The sequence below is a fragment of the Lonchura striata genome, chromosome 20 (assembly GCF_050655825.1).
Source record: "Lonchura striata isolate lonStrDom1 chromosome 20, ASM5065582v1, whole genome shotgun sequence".
NCBI classification, from domain to species: Eukaryota; Metazoa; Chordata; class Aves; order Passeriformes; family Estrildidae; genus Lonchura; species Lonchura striata.
Window position 1 is genome coordinate 15150126 of NC_140722.1, and position 15286 is coordinate 15165411.

At 60.9% G+C, this 15286-nt stretch overlaps 1 protein-coding gene across 1 annotated transcript; it reads right to left on the reverse strand.

Moving 5' to 3' along the window:
* Positions 1–8964: 8964 nt before the first annotated feature.
* Positions 8965–12610, reverse strand: SNAI1 (snail family transcriptional repressor 1). The gene is made up of 3 exons (XM_021539209.3): positions 12507–12610; positions 11435–11938; positions 8965–10305 (listed from the first exon to the last, which is right to left on the reverse strand). Exons 1-3 carry the CDS (start codon positions 12583–12585, stop codon positions 10124–10126), a joined length of 765 nt encoding a protein of 254 aa, XP_021394884.3. The 5' UTR covers positions 12586–12610; the 3' UTR covers positions 8965–10123.
* Between the last annotated feature and the right edge of the window lie 2676 nt (positions 12611–15286).

The following is a 15286-nucleotide window of genomic DNA, read 5'->3' on the forward strand; positions in this document are numbered from 1 at the left end:
GGTGTCATCAATTAAAGGTGAGGCACTCGCTGGCTGGGCAGGATAATGAATGATGGGTTTAAGTACAACTGGAAAAACAATAAAATACTCTATTAGGGTGACACAGCTGTGAACAATGAACATTAAACAACTTCACGCGAGCGAGCTGCCGCAGCCACACTTAGCCCTGGCGCTTGATGGATTCCTGTTTGGAGTGCGCCTCACAAAGCCACTCTGCCTCCAGCCCGGGCTGGGAACCACTCTCCTTCTCCTGCCTAAAAATATATCCACATAAAATGTGCTTTAAGAATCCCTAAAGGTTCATTAATGTCACAGGCAAGGGAGGAGAAAAGAGTTGGAAGGCCTTGAAGTACATGTCGGAAACACTCCAGAGAAAACTGTAAATGCTGCTGGGATGAACTGCAGGCTCTGGAGGATCAGTCGTGCTGGAAGACTATTTATTTTCCAGTCTATTTTAAACACTGGACTGTTTCAGATAAGAGTTGCCTGTGGTGGCAGACAGGATCGTGGGACTGGTGTGCGGGAACTCATGCCAGATTCATTTCTGGGGAGTATTTCCTCCCTGCCTTGATAAATCTGCCTTGTCTGCTGTACCAGGTTACTTCCTTTGGAGTTCTCTCTCCTTATTATTACTTATTAAAGTTGCCTGCAAATAGCACTTGGGCTTCATGCAACATCCTGTACGACAATCCATCCTTCTCGTTATCTCAAAGCTGACAATTCCCACCAGGGCTAGTGAGGGTGGGTGGAAAAATGCCTTGAGAAGAAACAGAAATGGCCATCCCTTCTTGAGAGGCTGGAGAAACCACACTGGGGAGGCTGGAAAGGGCAGGAGATAAGTGAGGACTTCCCCCCCTTCAGGGACAAAACCACAAAAGGGAAGAAAACAAGAAGAAACAAAGCTGGCAGTACCAATGAGTGTCTTCCCCTTGCCCGCCGGTGCCGGGGTCCTGGGCTGGCGTTCAGAGGGGTCAGGAGCCCCCTGACCTGACCTGGCAAGCTGCCCCCTTTGCCTAGATGTTATCTGGGCAGTGGTGCTCAGGTTACGGAGCTCAGCCAGGGCTTTCCCTGCAGGAGCAGCCACATCTCCCCTGGAGCAGAGGGGCCCGGAGTTGGAGTTCAGCTGCAGCCCTTGCTGCAGGAGAGGCAGTGTCCAGGAGCCGGGGCTGCCCTGGGGACCCCGGCTCTGCCTGCGGCCGGACAATGCAAGTGGGCTGCAAGTGGCATTAGCTGGGGATGCCAGACCTGCTCTGGGCATGGCTCTTCTTGCCTTCCTGGCCTCCAGGGTTTCATCCCTGGCAGCATGAGCCGTTGGGTTGCAGCTCCCAGCCCTCATCTCACCCAGTTCTCTCAGCCTGATGGAGCCAAAAAGTCCAGCTTGGCTCCCACAAGCGTGGGGCGCTGCCCCCAGGGAGCTGCGCTGGTGCATGAGCCCATTTCCCCCTGAGCATCACCCGTGGGCACGCAGCAGCAGCTCCCTGGCCCATCCTGCCAGCCCTCCGAGCCCTGGCCATCCGGTGCCCCCTCGGCTCCCAGCCTGAGCCGCCCCTCAGGCGCGCGTCCCCAGCCCCCGGAGCGGGCACCGCCCCGCCCATGTGGGCTTAATCACGGAGCATCTGCTTCCCATCGCAGCCGCCCAGGGCAGGCTTCCCTGGCAGCCTCCTGCAAGGGTGCTAATTTTATGTACACAGGCTCGTTGAGCCGGAATCAGGAGCGCTGGGCAGCAGCAGGGGAGGGGGCCCTGCCCTGGGCAGGGGGAGAGGCTCCTCCTCCCAGCTCGGAGACACTCGGCCCGGCACAGCAGCGTGGAGAGCTGCCAGGGAGTGTTTTGGGAAAGCTGCTCACGGTAACATCCCCAGCCCGGGGTGACGGCAGCCCGGAGCCGCTGGCACAGCCTGGGCACCCCGAAGGGCTCGTGGGGCAGCTCCTCGTGTGTGGGCACGGGCAGCCCAGCGCCAGGCTGGAATCTTAACGATCACTTCCCGGCCACAGCTCCTAGAAATGGCAAATTCTGCTGGTGCCAGACGACGGATGACTCCTCCAGACGTCTTGGAGAAGCCTCTGGAAAACTGTCTCTTCAAGGGAGCTCAATTTTGGCTTTCTAAATTGAGACTCCCCAAATTACTTTTGGAAGCATTAGCCATTATTATTTTCCTTCTGTTTAATCACAGTGTTTTCCCCGGTCCTCAGTGATAACAGACATCCAAGATCCTCGTGCTCTCCCAGAGAAGCCGCTCACTGTCACCCCCCAGCCCCACACACATCCCCAGCACAGTGCCAGCGCTGCCATCACCCCCATCCACAGGCAAGGACGGGTGATGCCGAGCAAGAGACTGCCAGTTCTGGCCCCGGCAAGGGGCAGGGAGCACGGAAAACCCATGGCCAGGGGCTGCTCACAGCAGCAGGTCACCCCCTGAGAGCGCTTCAGCTGCTCAGGGAAACCTCTGAGCACTTTGATCTGTGAGGGGCTCCTTGGTGTAAAGCAGGCACAGGGTGAGGGATGAGCCCCTCGGCTGCTGGCTGTCCCTCCTGGCAGGGTCCTGGTCCTGGTCCCGGTGCCCCTGCTCATCTTCTGGCTGGTCTGCTGTGTGCAGCAGCTCCCCAGCACCAGGCTGCAGGAGCAGGCAGCTCCGGGGGCTGCAGCAGCGCTGCGATGTTCCCCACCGTGCATGGGAAGAGCGTGTGGAGCACTGCCATGCCCAGGGACGCAGAGCAGGATTGGGAACGTGACACCTGCACCACCCGCTGCCCTCTGCTCTGCTGGCTGCCCTCCCGCAGTGCCAGGCGGAGTTTTGCAGGTCTGTCCCATCCCTCCTGAGCTGCAGCAGAACAGCTCAGGTGGGCAGGAGCCCCGGGCCAGGGCTCATCGAGGGGACTGCCCTCAGCACAGCCCAGCTGGGATGGCCGGGAGGGGCTCGTGGGGAGCATGCGGGGCAGAGCAGGGGAGGGCCGGGGTGCCCCAGGCGTGGCTGTGCCCGTGGCTTCCTTGGCACATGCTGTACCAGGGACCCTCTCTGCCCTGGTGTTCTGCAGCCCTGAGCTGAACGTGCCGGGAAAAGCTTCCCAAATCTGCGCTCACAGCCACCCCCACCTCCCTCCCACCACCCTTTATTTATGGGACAGCTACTTCCTTTCGGAGAGAAGTAGCCAGCAGCATGAAATGGCAGAAGGGTCTGAATGAAAACAAGGTGTTTGCTTCAACTGTGGAAGATTTGAAGTTTCCGCTGGGTGACGGTGTGTGCCGTGCCAGCCCTCCCTCCTCCCAGCAGCAGCAGGGACTGTCCCACAGGCACGTGCCACTTGCTGCTTTGGCTCCCGGGGTGCTCTGAAGACCATTTGAAGGAAACCATTCGCCTTCTACCAGAGAGTCTGCGTTCAGGTCCTCATCTGAGTCACAATTACCAATAACTGTGAATTTTTCCAGCGAGTGTGGGCCCCACATTGCTGTCCTCCAGCTCTGTGGAAGCGATGATGGAAGGTTGTTGCTGTGAAATGAGGTTTAAGGGGGAAAATTTAGATTATATTGATCACGGACAGCAGCTGCCGTAACCAGGGCAGTAAACTTTTCTACCCCAGAATGTCTTTTGACATAAAGTAACTTCTGTGTTAAGATGAATCTTTCACAAGCCCAGCAAAGGTTATTTTGTTATGGCACAGGGAAGCCCAGCTCCTCCCACGGCAGCAGGGAATGAAGAGGGCACCCGGCCCTGGGGAAGTGGATGTGTGTGGATGAGGCTGTGGTAGGCTGAGGCCCCAAACCATGGGGCCACACCTGAGGGTGCTCTGGCCATTGTGGTGGGGGGACACCTGAGGGTGCTCTGGCCACTGTGGTGGGGCCACACCTGAGGGTGCTCTGGCCACTGTGGTGGGGGGACTTGGGGGACCAGGTCGGGCAGGACGCCGCGGGCTCTGAAGCCAACTGGACGGGCGGGACACAGGAGAATGCCCAGCACTGTGGCGCTGCCCCGGCTGGGCTGCGAGCTCCCTGCGTTTGCCCTGGCACACCTGGAGCGGCAGCCAGAGGAAGGGCTCTGTGCGCTTCCTGCCCCGGAGCCGCCGGCGGGCAGGGCAGCGCCGCGGCAGCTGCTGTCCCTCGGTCCCTGACATCCTTTCCTGACACACATCGGCTTCCTGCCTGCGGCTCTCGCACCGCTTCCTACCGCGCCGCGGCTCCCCCAAGGACTGCATGGCGCAGAGCCTGCGGGGCAGGAAATAAAACAGAAATAAAACCAGAGGCTTTTCCTTCTGGGCCCCCGCGGACCGAAGCCAGGCTCAGGCTGGGCAGGCAGTGCCCATCCCCACGCCGGTCCCACAGGAGCATCCCTGGCGTGGCTGGGGACAGGGCATGTCCTGCGGCCGCCGATGGCTTGACGCCAAAACTCACTTGTTCCCCGATTAATAGGCTGGTTTCTGAGAAGGGCAGGTGCTCTGCCCGCCCTGCCATCCCGAGCTGCCAGGGCTGCCTGCTGCCACCCCTGTCTCAGAGAGGCCGGAGGCTCCCTGGCCACGGCGGCAGGGTCACTCCCCCACTCTCCAAAACCACTTTCTGCCAAATCAGGAAAGCGGGAAAAGCGATCAATGGCTCTAGCTCTGGCTTTAGAAAGTGGATTAAGGGCAGTGAATAGGAGCTGTCTCTCTAATGAAGTGCTATTACCAGCAGGCTAATTGAGTAATGACATAATGCAGGCCCTTGAAGCTCTTTATACCGCCGTGACTCCGTGCCGCAACACGCCGCCACTTCCTCGCCTGCCCCGCTCTGCCTCCGGCACATCGTGGCAGAGCAGGCTCCGTGTGCAGCACCGTCCTCCCGGAGCAGCCACAGACAAAGTGTCGCCAGCATAACCCTGCGTGGAAAATGCGGAGGTGGAGGGAAACCCGGACTAATTAGCTCGGGAGCCGCCAATCTCCTCCCTGTGAAACGTGAGCCTTTTTACTGGGAAAGTAAAACAGGCCTCGCATTGCTTTCAGGGAGCCCAGTAAAACAGAAGGTGATCCACACGTATGTATATTATGCTAGATTTAAAATACTTTCTGATGATTTTCCAGGCAGATCTCCAATAAATTACAGCACACACTGCTGTTGTAGAGCGGGCACAGGCTGCTCTGGCACTTCTGACTGCATCAGGGACACTGGTGAGCGTGTGCTGCTGGCCTTTGTGCCCGTGCCCACCCTCAGGTGAAGGAATTAACCACACCGGCTCTATGGCAGGTGGCCTTTGCCTGCTGGGGCCGGTGCAGCCCCGTGGCGAGGTGGGCACCACCCCTGTGCCCCTGCCCCTGCTCTGGGACGGCCAGGGTCACTCGCCTGGAAAGGTGAGTGCAGACAGTGCAAGATCACGGCGGTGCTGCCACCCAGACCAGCTGCACCCACAGGAGACATCACCTTTGTTTCAGTCTCCAGCCTCCCCAGGGCTGCCCGGCCCTTTCCTGCTGCCCTTGCCGTGCTCCATCTGCATGGAAGGCTCGCACCTCCCCAGCCCCACGCTCTCAGTTCACCATCCGATTAAAGATTAATTTGAGATTATTGCTCATGTCAATAGCCCACAGGCAGGAAAACAATAGCTACACCTGCAGCTTGTTTGTGAGCCCGCTCCTTATGGCGAGCTGCTAACAGACAGGCTTTCCCCAGGCTGCTGTTGGCAGGCTGAGCCCCGCACGGGCACCTGCTGCCCCTGGCCCAGCAGGGAGAGCCTCACCAGCTCCCCGGGCTCCTGCACCCCAGGCATGGCGCGTGGGAAGCCCACACTGGCCCTTCTGCTCACCCCGCAGCCCTCCCAGCTCCTGCCACGGAGCTCCGGCCGCTCCCTGCCCCAAACCAGGAACGGCTGCCCGGCCTTGCCTCAGGAAGGAGCCTTTCCCCAGATCCTGCCGGCTCCCGTGTGCTTGTTCAGCTTTTGCTGGCTAAGGTAAGAGCCAAAAGAAGGATTGGGCTGCTCCGCTTTGGAAGGGCTGGGCTTTGGCTGCCTTCTCTGGGGGCTGCGCACTCAGATGCTGGAAGTGCTCCTGCAGAGGCTGTGGGGGATGCAGGAGATCACAGAATCATGGGAACAGTCCTATCAGATAGGTCTGCAGTCACACCAGGAGAAAGTGGAAGTTTTTTACTTTCTACTGCTCTGGAGGTGGGAGGAGGCATTCTGGGGGTCCCAGAGCTCCTCTTCACCCTCACAGCACAAGGACCAGGTGTGCCTCACGCCTGTCCTTGGAGACATGGCGACAAAAAGGGGTGAAAAAGGAAATTTTGCAAACTGCAGCCCCCCAAATGACTGAGGAGATGAAGCTTAGTTTTTCCTTGGGTATAATCCTCCTGCTTTCCTTCTCATCATCTCTGGGATGCTCCAGATGTTTGCAGAGACAGGACAGGGTAGTTCAAACGGTAGCATGGAAGCCTCAAAGCCCTTTTCAACCCGGTATCTCCACATGGCTCTGCCCCAGGGGGCTCCCACAGCAGGGTGGGTTTCCAAACACCCTTAATTCTCCATCGGTTCAGGGAGGGGGAAACGCCAGTCCTCCCGGGGAAGAAAAGGCGCTTTGTGGTTTCCCTGGAGCCTTTGAAAGGGCTCCAGGAGCCGAGGGGCCGTGCGTGCCGGTTCGAAGGTGCCGCGGGGAGCCGTGGCAATGGAGCAGCGCGGTTCAAACCGCGGCAGCCCCGGAGCCGGCACCGCCCGCACCGCCCGCACCGCCCGCACCGCCCGCACCGCCCGGGCCCCGCTACCTGCCGGGCGCTCGATTGAACCGCGGCTTTACGAGCGCTGACACCGTAATCTGTTACAGATGGTCGCACAAGGTGGCCACCAAATGGCTCCTCCGCTCAGCGCCGGCCGGCCCCGCTCCCGGCCCGCAGCGCAGCCCGCGCTACCTGGCCGGGCTTTACCGGGGCTTGGGGTCCCGGGGCATTGAGCTGAGAGGGGCAAATTGCCGAGCTCTCGCCACGGCGCCCCGGGCTCTGCTGAGCAGCGCCGGTCACCCGGGCGAGCGCAGGGACCAAGGGCAGGGCACTGCTGCCAGGGCTGCTCTTTGCAGCTTTCCTTCAGAAAATGAAATGAAAAGGAACTTGCCACGCATCCTCAGGCCCAGCTCCCGGGTGGGTTTCTCCATCACAGAGCCCCAGAGCTCTGCAGGGGCAGAGGAAGGCCAGACGGGTGACCCATGTGTGGAGCTGGTTTGAGCTGGACCCAGAGGTGTCCTGGCCATGGTCCTCGAGCCTCTGCTCACCCCAACACATCTCAGGTAGAGAAAAAGAAATACTTTTGCAGTAGTAAATTGAGCAGCTGGTCAGAAAAGGAGAGATCTGAACCACATTCATCACCCTATGACCAGAGCTGGGCGACACCTGGGGAGGCCTGAGGCACTGGCCCAAGGGACTGGCCAGCACTGAGAGCCGTGTCCCCGGGGCACAGGGCGCTGGGCAGGGCAAGAAGCAGATGCAGCAGCAACCCAAGTGCCAGTGGGCTGTGCTTTTGTGATTCAGAACAGGCAGCATTTCTTTTTTGCAGAGTTTTAAGGCTGCATTTGTGTTTGAATGCCAGCGGGATTTGTCAGTCGAGCCGGGGCTGCTCTCCACCCGGTTTATACCTTCCCTCTAAAAGCCCGGCGTCCCCGCCAGGCGCAGGACAAAGCCGGGAACGCAACTGGGAGCAGCAGAGCTTGCTGAGGAGGTTTCTCACAGCTCCCACCGCCGGCCTGACCAGTATTAGCTGGAGCCCATTGAGAGGGAGCTGGCAGGGGCCCCGGTGGGTGCCAGTGCGGGATGGAGCAAGAGCCCGAAGGGCACGGGGGAGGGCCGGGGTCCCCGCGTGGGGACAGCCCGGGCACACGGGGCGGGGCCGGGCTGCGGCTCCCCACGCACCCACTGCTCGGCCCTCCTTCCCAGCTCCTGCAGGTGGTCCCTTCCCAAAATTGGTCTCTATTTTCCTTCTTTTTTTTTTTTTTTTTTTTTTTAACTGTTTAGCTGCTTTTGCGGCTCCAGGGTTTTATGGATGGAAAGCTGAAAGTAATTAGTGCCCCTCCCCCGCTTCCTGTTGGGAAAAGGAAGAAAAGCACACACAAGAGCAAACCCAAAACTTCCTGCCCTGCTTAATAATCGAGTAATGAGTCCAACTCGGCTGGGAAAGTCAGTTTATACCGGGTGAGCTCTTAATTAAAGAAGGGCCGAGCAGCGGCTCTGCTGAATTTTACAGCCACACACATCTTCCTGCTCCGAAGAGGCCTGGGAGCGGCGCGGGGAGGGATGAGGGCTCGGGGACGGTGTCCTGTCATTCCCTGGCTGGCAGCAATGTCCGGGAGGTGGCACTGGGTGAGGAAATGCGGGCAGGACAAATCCAGCCCCGGGGAGGCAGGCAGCGAGCCTGGCTGCAGCCTCTGGGGCGTCCCACATTTGGGGGAGGCCGGGAAGCTGCCAGGCAGGTGCTTTGGGCACTGGGGTTTCCTCCTGGGACAGAGCCCGGAGTCCCCACAGCACAGCTCCTCCCGTGCGGGGACAATGGGATGTGTCAGCTCTGGCCGAGCCCCCACATCGGGTCCCCCTCCCTGCGGCTGGGGGGTCCCTGGCGAGGCTCGGGGTCCTGCCGAGAGCCCGCGGCATCTCCCCCAGCCCGGAGGGACAGGGACCTGCTCCCCAGGGCCGCTCGGGGACACGGACGAGCCACGGGGGCTCCAGCGGCTCCGTGGGGACACCAGCACTCACCCGAGTGGGCAGGGAGGGACACGGCAAGCTGCTGTGCTTTCCAGAGCCTGGGAGATCACCGCACCCCCAGCACAGCTGCCTGGCCCCGGCAGGAACTGACTTTTCCTCTCCCCAGAGCAACTGCTCCACGCATTGCCTCGGGAAAATGCCACTTTCTGGTCACCTGCAGCCAGAGGCCGAGAGCAGCGCGTGGGATGAGCCGAGCCCAGCACCCGCACAGCGCTCCCCCCTTACAGCTGCGCTTCCAGCCCAAGCACCCACAAAACCCCATTATAAATTAACGGTTTTATTGAATATCAATAAATTGTATATCATTATATAAAAAGTTTCATCAGTACAAAATTGTGGCACAAAAATATAAATACCAGTGTACCTTTGAAATGTAAACATCCTCTTTGTAATGATTCCATGAAAACAATGTCCAAAGAAAGATGCATTCAGGAGGCACCTGTCAATACCCATAAATAGGCTTTTGGCACACACCTGTCGATGGACAGCCTTGGGACAGGCCACCATTGTATCAGCTGACAAGTGCCTGCTATTAGTCACAGTTCTCTTGAAAAGCAGTTGTTAAGAGTCATATTAACAGGTGCTTGAGTGCATAGCTGCTCTGTAAACAGGGCTGGGGTTTGAAATGGCTACCCCTGCCTTTCATGGACACTGTTAATCTCGCAGGCATTGCAAATTGTCATTGTGCTGGGGAGAAGCAGCTGCTTCACAACTACTGGGATACTGTATTATTGCATAGTTACACCTTCTACAGGCGGGTTATATACACTCGGGGTACGGGGGGAGTGTCTTGTCCTTCATTAAAAAAATACTGCTTCTTAAGAGTTACCAAGTGGTTATGGTGCTACCAAAAAAAAACAAAACAAAAAAAAACCAAACAAAACAAAAGAAAAAACCCAACAAATTCAACCCAAAAGCCCCAACCCCCCAAGCTACATGGTCGCAGTGTTCAATACCGGCGCGGGGCGAGGCTGCAGGTCCAGCCCTGCAAGGTGCCGAGTGCCTCGGGCAGGGGGGCACCTGCCGAGGGGCTGGGCAGCACCGTGACCCCCGAGTTTCGCACACTGGCAGAGTGCAGGCCTGCACCCCGGTGCCAGGACGGGAGAAGTGGTCACAGCACCAAGCCCGAGCTCAGGAAGCATTCGGACAACGCTCTCGGGCACACGGTGGGGGTCTTGGGGTGTCCTGGAACATCCCAAGGGCCGGGAATTAGACTCGATGATCCTGACGGGTCCCTTCCAACCCAGCAAACTTCACGATCGGGCTCTTGCATTGCAATGGAGGCACCAAGTGAGGAGTGTGAGGGTCCCAAGGGCCAGAGGAGCAGTGTCCAGCCCGGTGCACACTGCAATGGCGATGGAGGAAACTAACTCCTACAGAAACTAGTTACAATATGGGTATTTGTGGTGAGAGAGGCGTGGGGAGGAGTCCTCAGCGAGAGCCAGAGCAGCCCGTCTCCTCGTGCTTGTGGAGCAGCGACATGCGGGAGAAAGTCCGGGAGCAGGTTTTGCACTGGTACTTCTTTACATCTGAATGGGTCTGCAGGTGGGCGCGGAGATTAGAGCGGTCAGCAAAGGCCCGGTTGCAGTGTGTACAGGAAAAGGGCTTTTCACCTATGGGACAAAGAGAAACGCTCCCAATTAACCAGTGCATCAACACATGGGGAATATCAAAGAAGGAGCCATTCATTAGCCAAAGTTTGTGCAGAGCACAGTGAAAAGAAGTGCTGGCTGTTATTGTTCGGGGAAAGCCGGGTATGTACAGCATTGCTTGGGGGGAGAACTGCCAGCTCGGGAATTGTACGCTCCTGAAAACCTTTCCTATGAACCACGGAAATTTAATGCTGGAAACATCTGCAACAGCACGGCAGTTGCACAGACAAACGAAGACATGATTCTCGTCTGCCTCGCGGAGCCAAGCGCGGAGCCCGCGGCACGGCAGGAAAGCCGAGCGCTGTGTGTTAATTATATCATAGCAGGCAGCGGCTGCGAGGCGCCAGCCCAGGGTGAGTGGAGCTATTTCCTCTGCCGAGCCCTGCGCTCCCCCTTCTCCTACCCGGCTCGCATTGAAAAGCCCGGCCAGGGCGAATTCCTCCCAGAAAGACTCTTTTGGAGGAAACAAATGTGTATGCTCAATTTGGAAAGCACAATTAAGTCTACCCGGCTTCCTTCAGCCCTCATCTTTAGTACGTTAAGAGGGTGTGAAATCAGTGCCAAGTCACAATTACACCGTCCCACGGCCCCACAAAGGATGCTCGGGAGATGCTTTGTCGGGGCGGCCGCGGCAGCGGGGTGGGCTGCAGCTGCGCCCCGGCCCCGCGCCAACAGGTGCCAAGAGCACCTGCCCGAGGCCTGGCCAGCCTCGCCGGGCAGCCCGGCCCGGCCGCAGCCCTCGCAGCGGGCAGGGAGGGATGCTTCGGGCACGGCGGTGCGCCGGAGGGGCTGCGCCGGTCTCACAGCCGCTCTATGGCATTTTGGAGAGGCATGTGCCGTCGCTGGCGGGCCGGCTCCCGGGCAGGCGCTGCACTCGCAGCAGCAGCACGGATTTACAGGCCGGGCCTTGACCCTGCGCTCCGTTCCAGCCGGGAGGATATTTAAAGGACATTTTAGAGAGATGTGCCAAGGGGGTCTGGGAAGCCCTTATCTTCCCAGATAACAGCCGGCCCGCCGATTCGCTGGGCAGGGGAGCAGGGAAGCGGGAGGCGATAAGGGAGGGAGGGAGAGGGACAAGAGGGGACGTTACCAGTGTGCGTTCGGATGTGGCCCTGCAGCAGCCAGGGCCGGGAGAAAGCCTTCCCGCACATCTTGCAGACGCAGGGCAGCGTGTGGCTCCGGATGTGCATCTTGAGAGCTCCCAGGCTCACGTACTCCTTCTCACAGTACTTGCAGCTGAAGGATTTCCTGGCCTGGGCATCGCAGTGCAATTGCTTGTGCTTGGAGAGCCCGGCGAAGGTGGAGTACGCCTTGGCGCACTGGGCACAGCGGAAGCGCTCGGCGGCGGCGGGGGCCGAGGCCGGGCTGGGGGGCCCCGAGCTCTTGCCCTCATCGTCCTCGCTGGAGAGCGCCGTCAGGTCCAGGGCGGGCGCCGCGCCGGCCGCAGCCTCGCCGCCCGGGCCGCCCGGGAACAGGCTGGACAGCAGCCCCGCGTCCCACACCAGCGGAGGGTAGTAGGCTCCGGGGCCGAGCACCTCGGGCGGGGGGATGACGGGCAGCGGGCACGTCTCGTACAGCAGCGGGGCGGCCAGCACTGCGGGAGGCAGCGGCGGTCAGCGGGGCCCGCGGCGCTCCCGGAACGGGGGCGGCGGGGCCCGACCCACCCCGCGGGCTCAGTGGGACCCATCCCAGGCCATCCCTCGGCAGCCCCGCGCCGCAGCCCTGAGTCGGGAGCAAAGGGACCCACCCCAGCCCGCCCCGCGGGAGCCCAGAGCCGCAGCCCGCCCCGGGCAAAAGGCGACCGACCCCACACCACAGGGACCCCGCGCCCCTGCCCGCCTTGCCGGGACTGATGGGGTGAAGAGAAGCCCACGCTCCCGCCCGCTGCCGGCCCAGGAAGCTCCCCACGCACCCATGTGCCCCCCATGAGGGAGCCACCGGTGCCACCGACATCCGCGGCGTACCAGGGAGCGGTTCAGCATCCCGGGACACGGGATCGCGTGCCACGAGACGCACAAAACCGAAACAAACAAACAAATCCACAACCCTGGAAGGGTCGGTCAGACCCTGCCCGCTCCTGTGTGGAGCTTTAGGGAGATCCCGCAGCGGAGCCCCCGCCCCACCCCACGGAGCACCCCACGTGCACGGCCCTGTCCACGCACCGGCCTGGCTCTCCAGCTCGCTGTAGTTGGGCTTTTTGCTGGCCGAGAAGTGCTTCTTCACCAGGAAGGAGCGCGGCATCTTGCAGCCCCGGTGCCGCCGCCGCGGGGCCGCGGTGCGGCCGCCGCCGCTGATATCCGCGCGGGACCGGGGGCGGGCGCGGGGCGGGCGCGGGGCCGCCCCCGGCGCCGCAGCCAATGGGCCGGGCGGGACGGGGCGGGCTCGGGCAGGTGCCGGCCCCGCGGCCGGGGGCCGAGCCGAGCCGAGCCGAGCCGTGCCGAGGGGACGGAGCCCGGGGGCCGCTCCCACGGCGCGGCCGCGCTGCCCGCCCGGTGCCGGGGTACGAGCCGCCGCCACCGCCGCCGCTGCATCAGCCGCTCCTGGCTTCCCTCCGGGCGTTTCCCGCGGTCCGGCCGGTGCTCCGGAGGGGGCGGGAGCCTGGCCTGACCCCCAGCCCGTGCCCAGCGCGGGCAGAGCGGCCGTGCGGGCTGGAGGAAGGCGCTGTGTCCGGCGGTGATCCCCGCAGCCTTGATGCCTGTCCTTCCTTTCCCCACGGCCGTGGGCTACGGTGCAGGGTGGGACAAGCCTCTGCCGTGCCCGCTGGGACACAGCCCCGTGGTGAAGCACGCTTCACAGCTTAAGAGTCCTCTGGGAAGAGGCAGTGACTTTTGGAGCAGCGGGATGGATCCCGCACAGCCCTCGGTGACTCCCTCCCGCTACCAGGGGTCAGGAGCACCTGCCCAGACACATTTTCTTTTCTGCTGGGAAGGTTTTGGGCAGCGCAGCCGTGCCCCCAGCAAGCTCTCTGTTCCCTTCCCGGCTGCCTTCCCCTGACTTTTCCACGGGCAGGGCGGGTCACAGGGCCCCGCTGAGGCACACGGTTCCTTGTGGCTTCCTGCTCCGCAGGGCCGTGTACCCGTGGGAAGGTGCCCAGGCACGGCTAGCGGGTGCTGGGTCAGCGGTGGGCAGAGATGCACCAGTCGGACAGCGCAGCCTGCGCTCCCGGCCCGCCCCGGCCTCGGGCTCGGGCTCGCCGGGGGTTTCCCCGCTGGAAGGGCTCAGGGCACGGCTCCAGGCACCTGCTGCAGAGCCGCGCTCAGCTCGGGGCCAAGGCAGCTGCTGGCGGCTGCCGCAGGAGGAACAGGTCCTGCTGGGAATGCCTCCTCCGGCCCTGCCACTCGGAAAAGAGCCGTGTGCTGGCCGCTCGTGACTCAGCCGTCACACACCGCGCATCGCTGCGCCAGCCCTGCTGACCGCATCTTACTGTTTGGCCACGGCGACACAAAATGCAGAAGTGGGAGCAAAGCTTCCCGCTGGCACGGCTGCAGCGCGGGGACTGAGCTCACCGGCAGCCTTTCCTCAGGGCAGGAGCGGCTTGGAAAGCCTGTCCTGCCAGCCACGCGCATCCTGCCCAGATCAGACGCATTTGCAAACTCTTCCCCTGCAGCCATGTGCTCTGGTACTGGATCATCCCTCTTTTGCTGCCGAATTGCCCGTGGCTTTCAGCAGGTGTTTATCTGCAAAACCCATCCCTGGATCAGCCTGAAGTTCAGGGGGAAAAGTGTCCCCGAAGCTTTGGGGGATACGAATCACGAAGGTCAGGTCCTCCCGCTCTCGGGGGGTGCAGAGGTGCCGCTCCCCGCGGGGCGGGCCGGGGCAGCGGCCCGGGGCTGTGCAGGTGCCTCCGGCCGCTGCCCCCCGCTCCTCCACCTGCCGCGGATGTGGTTACAGCGGGGACACTTGCGCGGGGAACACGGCGAGGTGGCTTTCTTTCAAGAAGCAAAGCCGACTCCTGGGCTCTTTCTGAAATGGTAATAATCAGATCTGTTCCAACCACTGCACGTGGAAACTTTGCCTGTGCTAGGGGAAAAAACAAGATCAAGGGAGACAGCGACCTGACCTACCCGTGCCTGTGAGCCAGCACGGCAGGGGACAGAGCAGGACGCAGGGGAGGGGGTCGGCAACGCTTCATGGGCTGAAAGTGGCAGTGAATTTCTGGACTGTCCCACCCTCACCATCAGAGAGGGCATCAGCTGAGCCCCACGGCGCTCAGGGCAGACCTGCCGCCAGCCGTGGCACAGCTCCAGTTCCAGACGCACAAGGACTGGCCCAAGGAGCTCACGAGTACACTTTAACCACCTCCAGAGCAACAAGTCTGCTAAAAATGCTTATTTTTACTTCCCTGGCCCCACGTCTCCACGAAGCCTCTTGACTATCTGGCTGCAGAGCAGAGCTCCTCCCGCCAAGGGAGACTGTGGTGGGAAAAAGAAGCTCTGGCCATGGGACGGGGTGGGAACCCTCACGGCAAGGCTGGAGAAGCCCCCGAAGCCCACGGCAGCCCCCCGAGGCCGGCGGAGGAGCGAGCCGCGCTCCCTCCGAGATGCAAGACCTCCCTCTGCCGTCCGCGGCACCGAGCAGCCGCTGCCCGGGGCTCATCGGGCCGGCCACGGGGCACTCAGGCAGATCCCAGAACCCCACGGAATTATTTTTTAAACCCCAGCATCTGTAAAGACAGAATAAATGTGAGAAGAGATAGAAGAGAGAGCTAAGCCAGTAGCAATGGCACCTATTTTTCATTAAGTGCTGAGTATTTTCTGGAGCTTTGGGGAAGGAGTAAGGAGGGAAAAGCGAGTTTTCATAGTGGTTTCAACAGTCCTCATTTGTACCACCCAGAAAATCATGTAATTTGCCCATAAAATTGAATGAAGCACAAACCAAAGCAACTGTAACGCAAAGCTGTGTGTCAGAGACACAAACACAAACCCACCCCCAAACCAGGCAA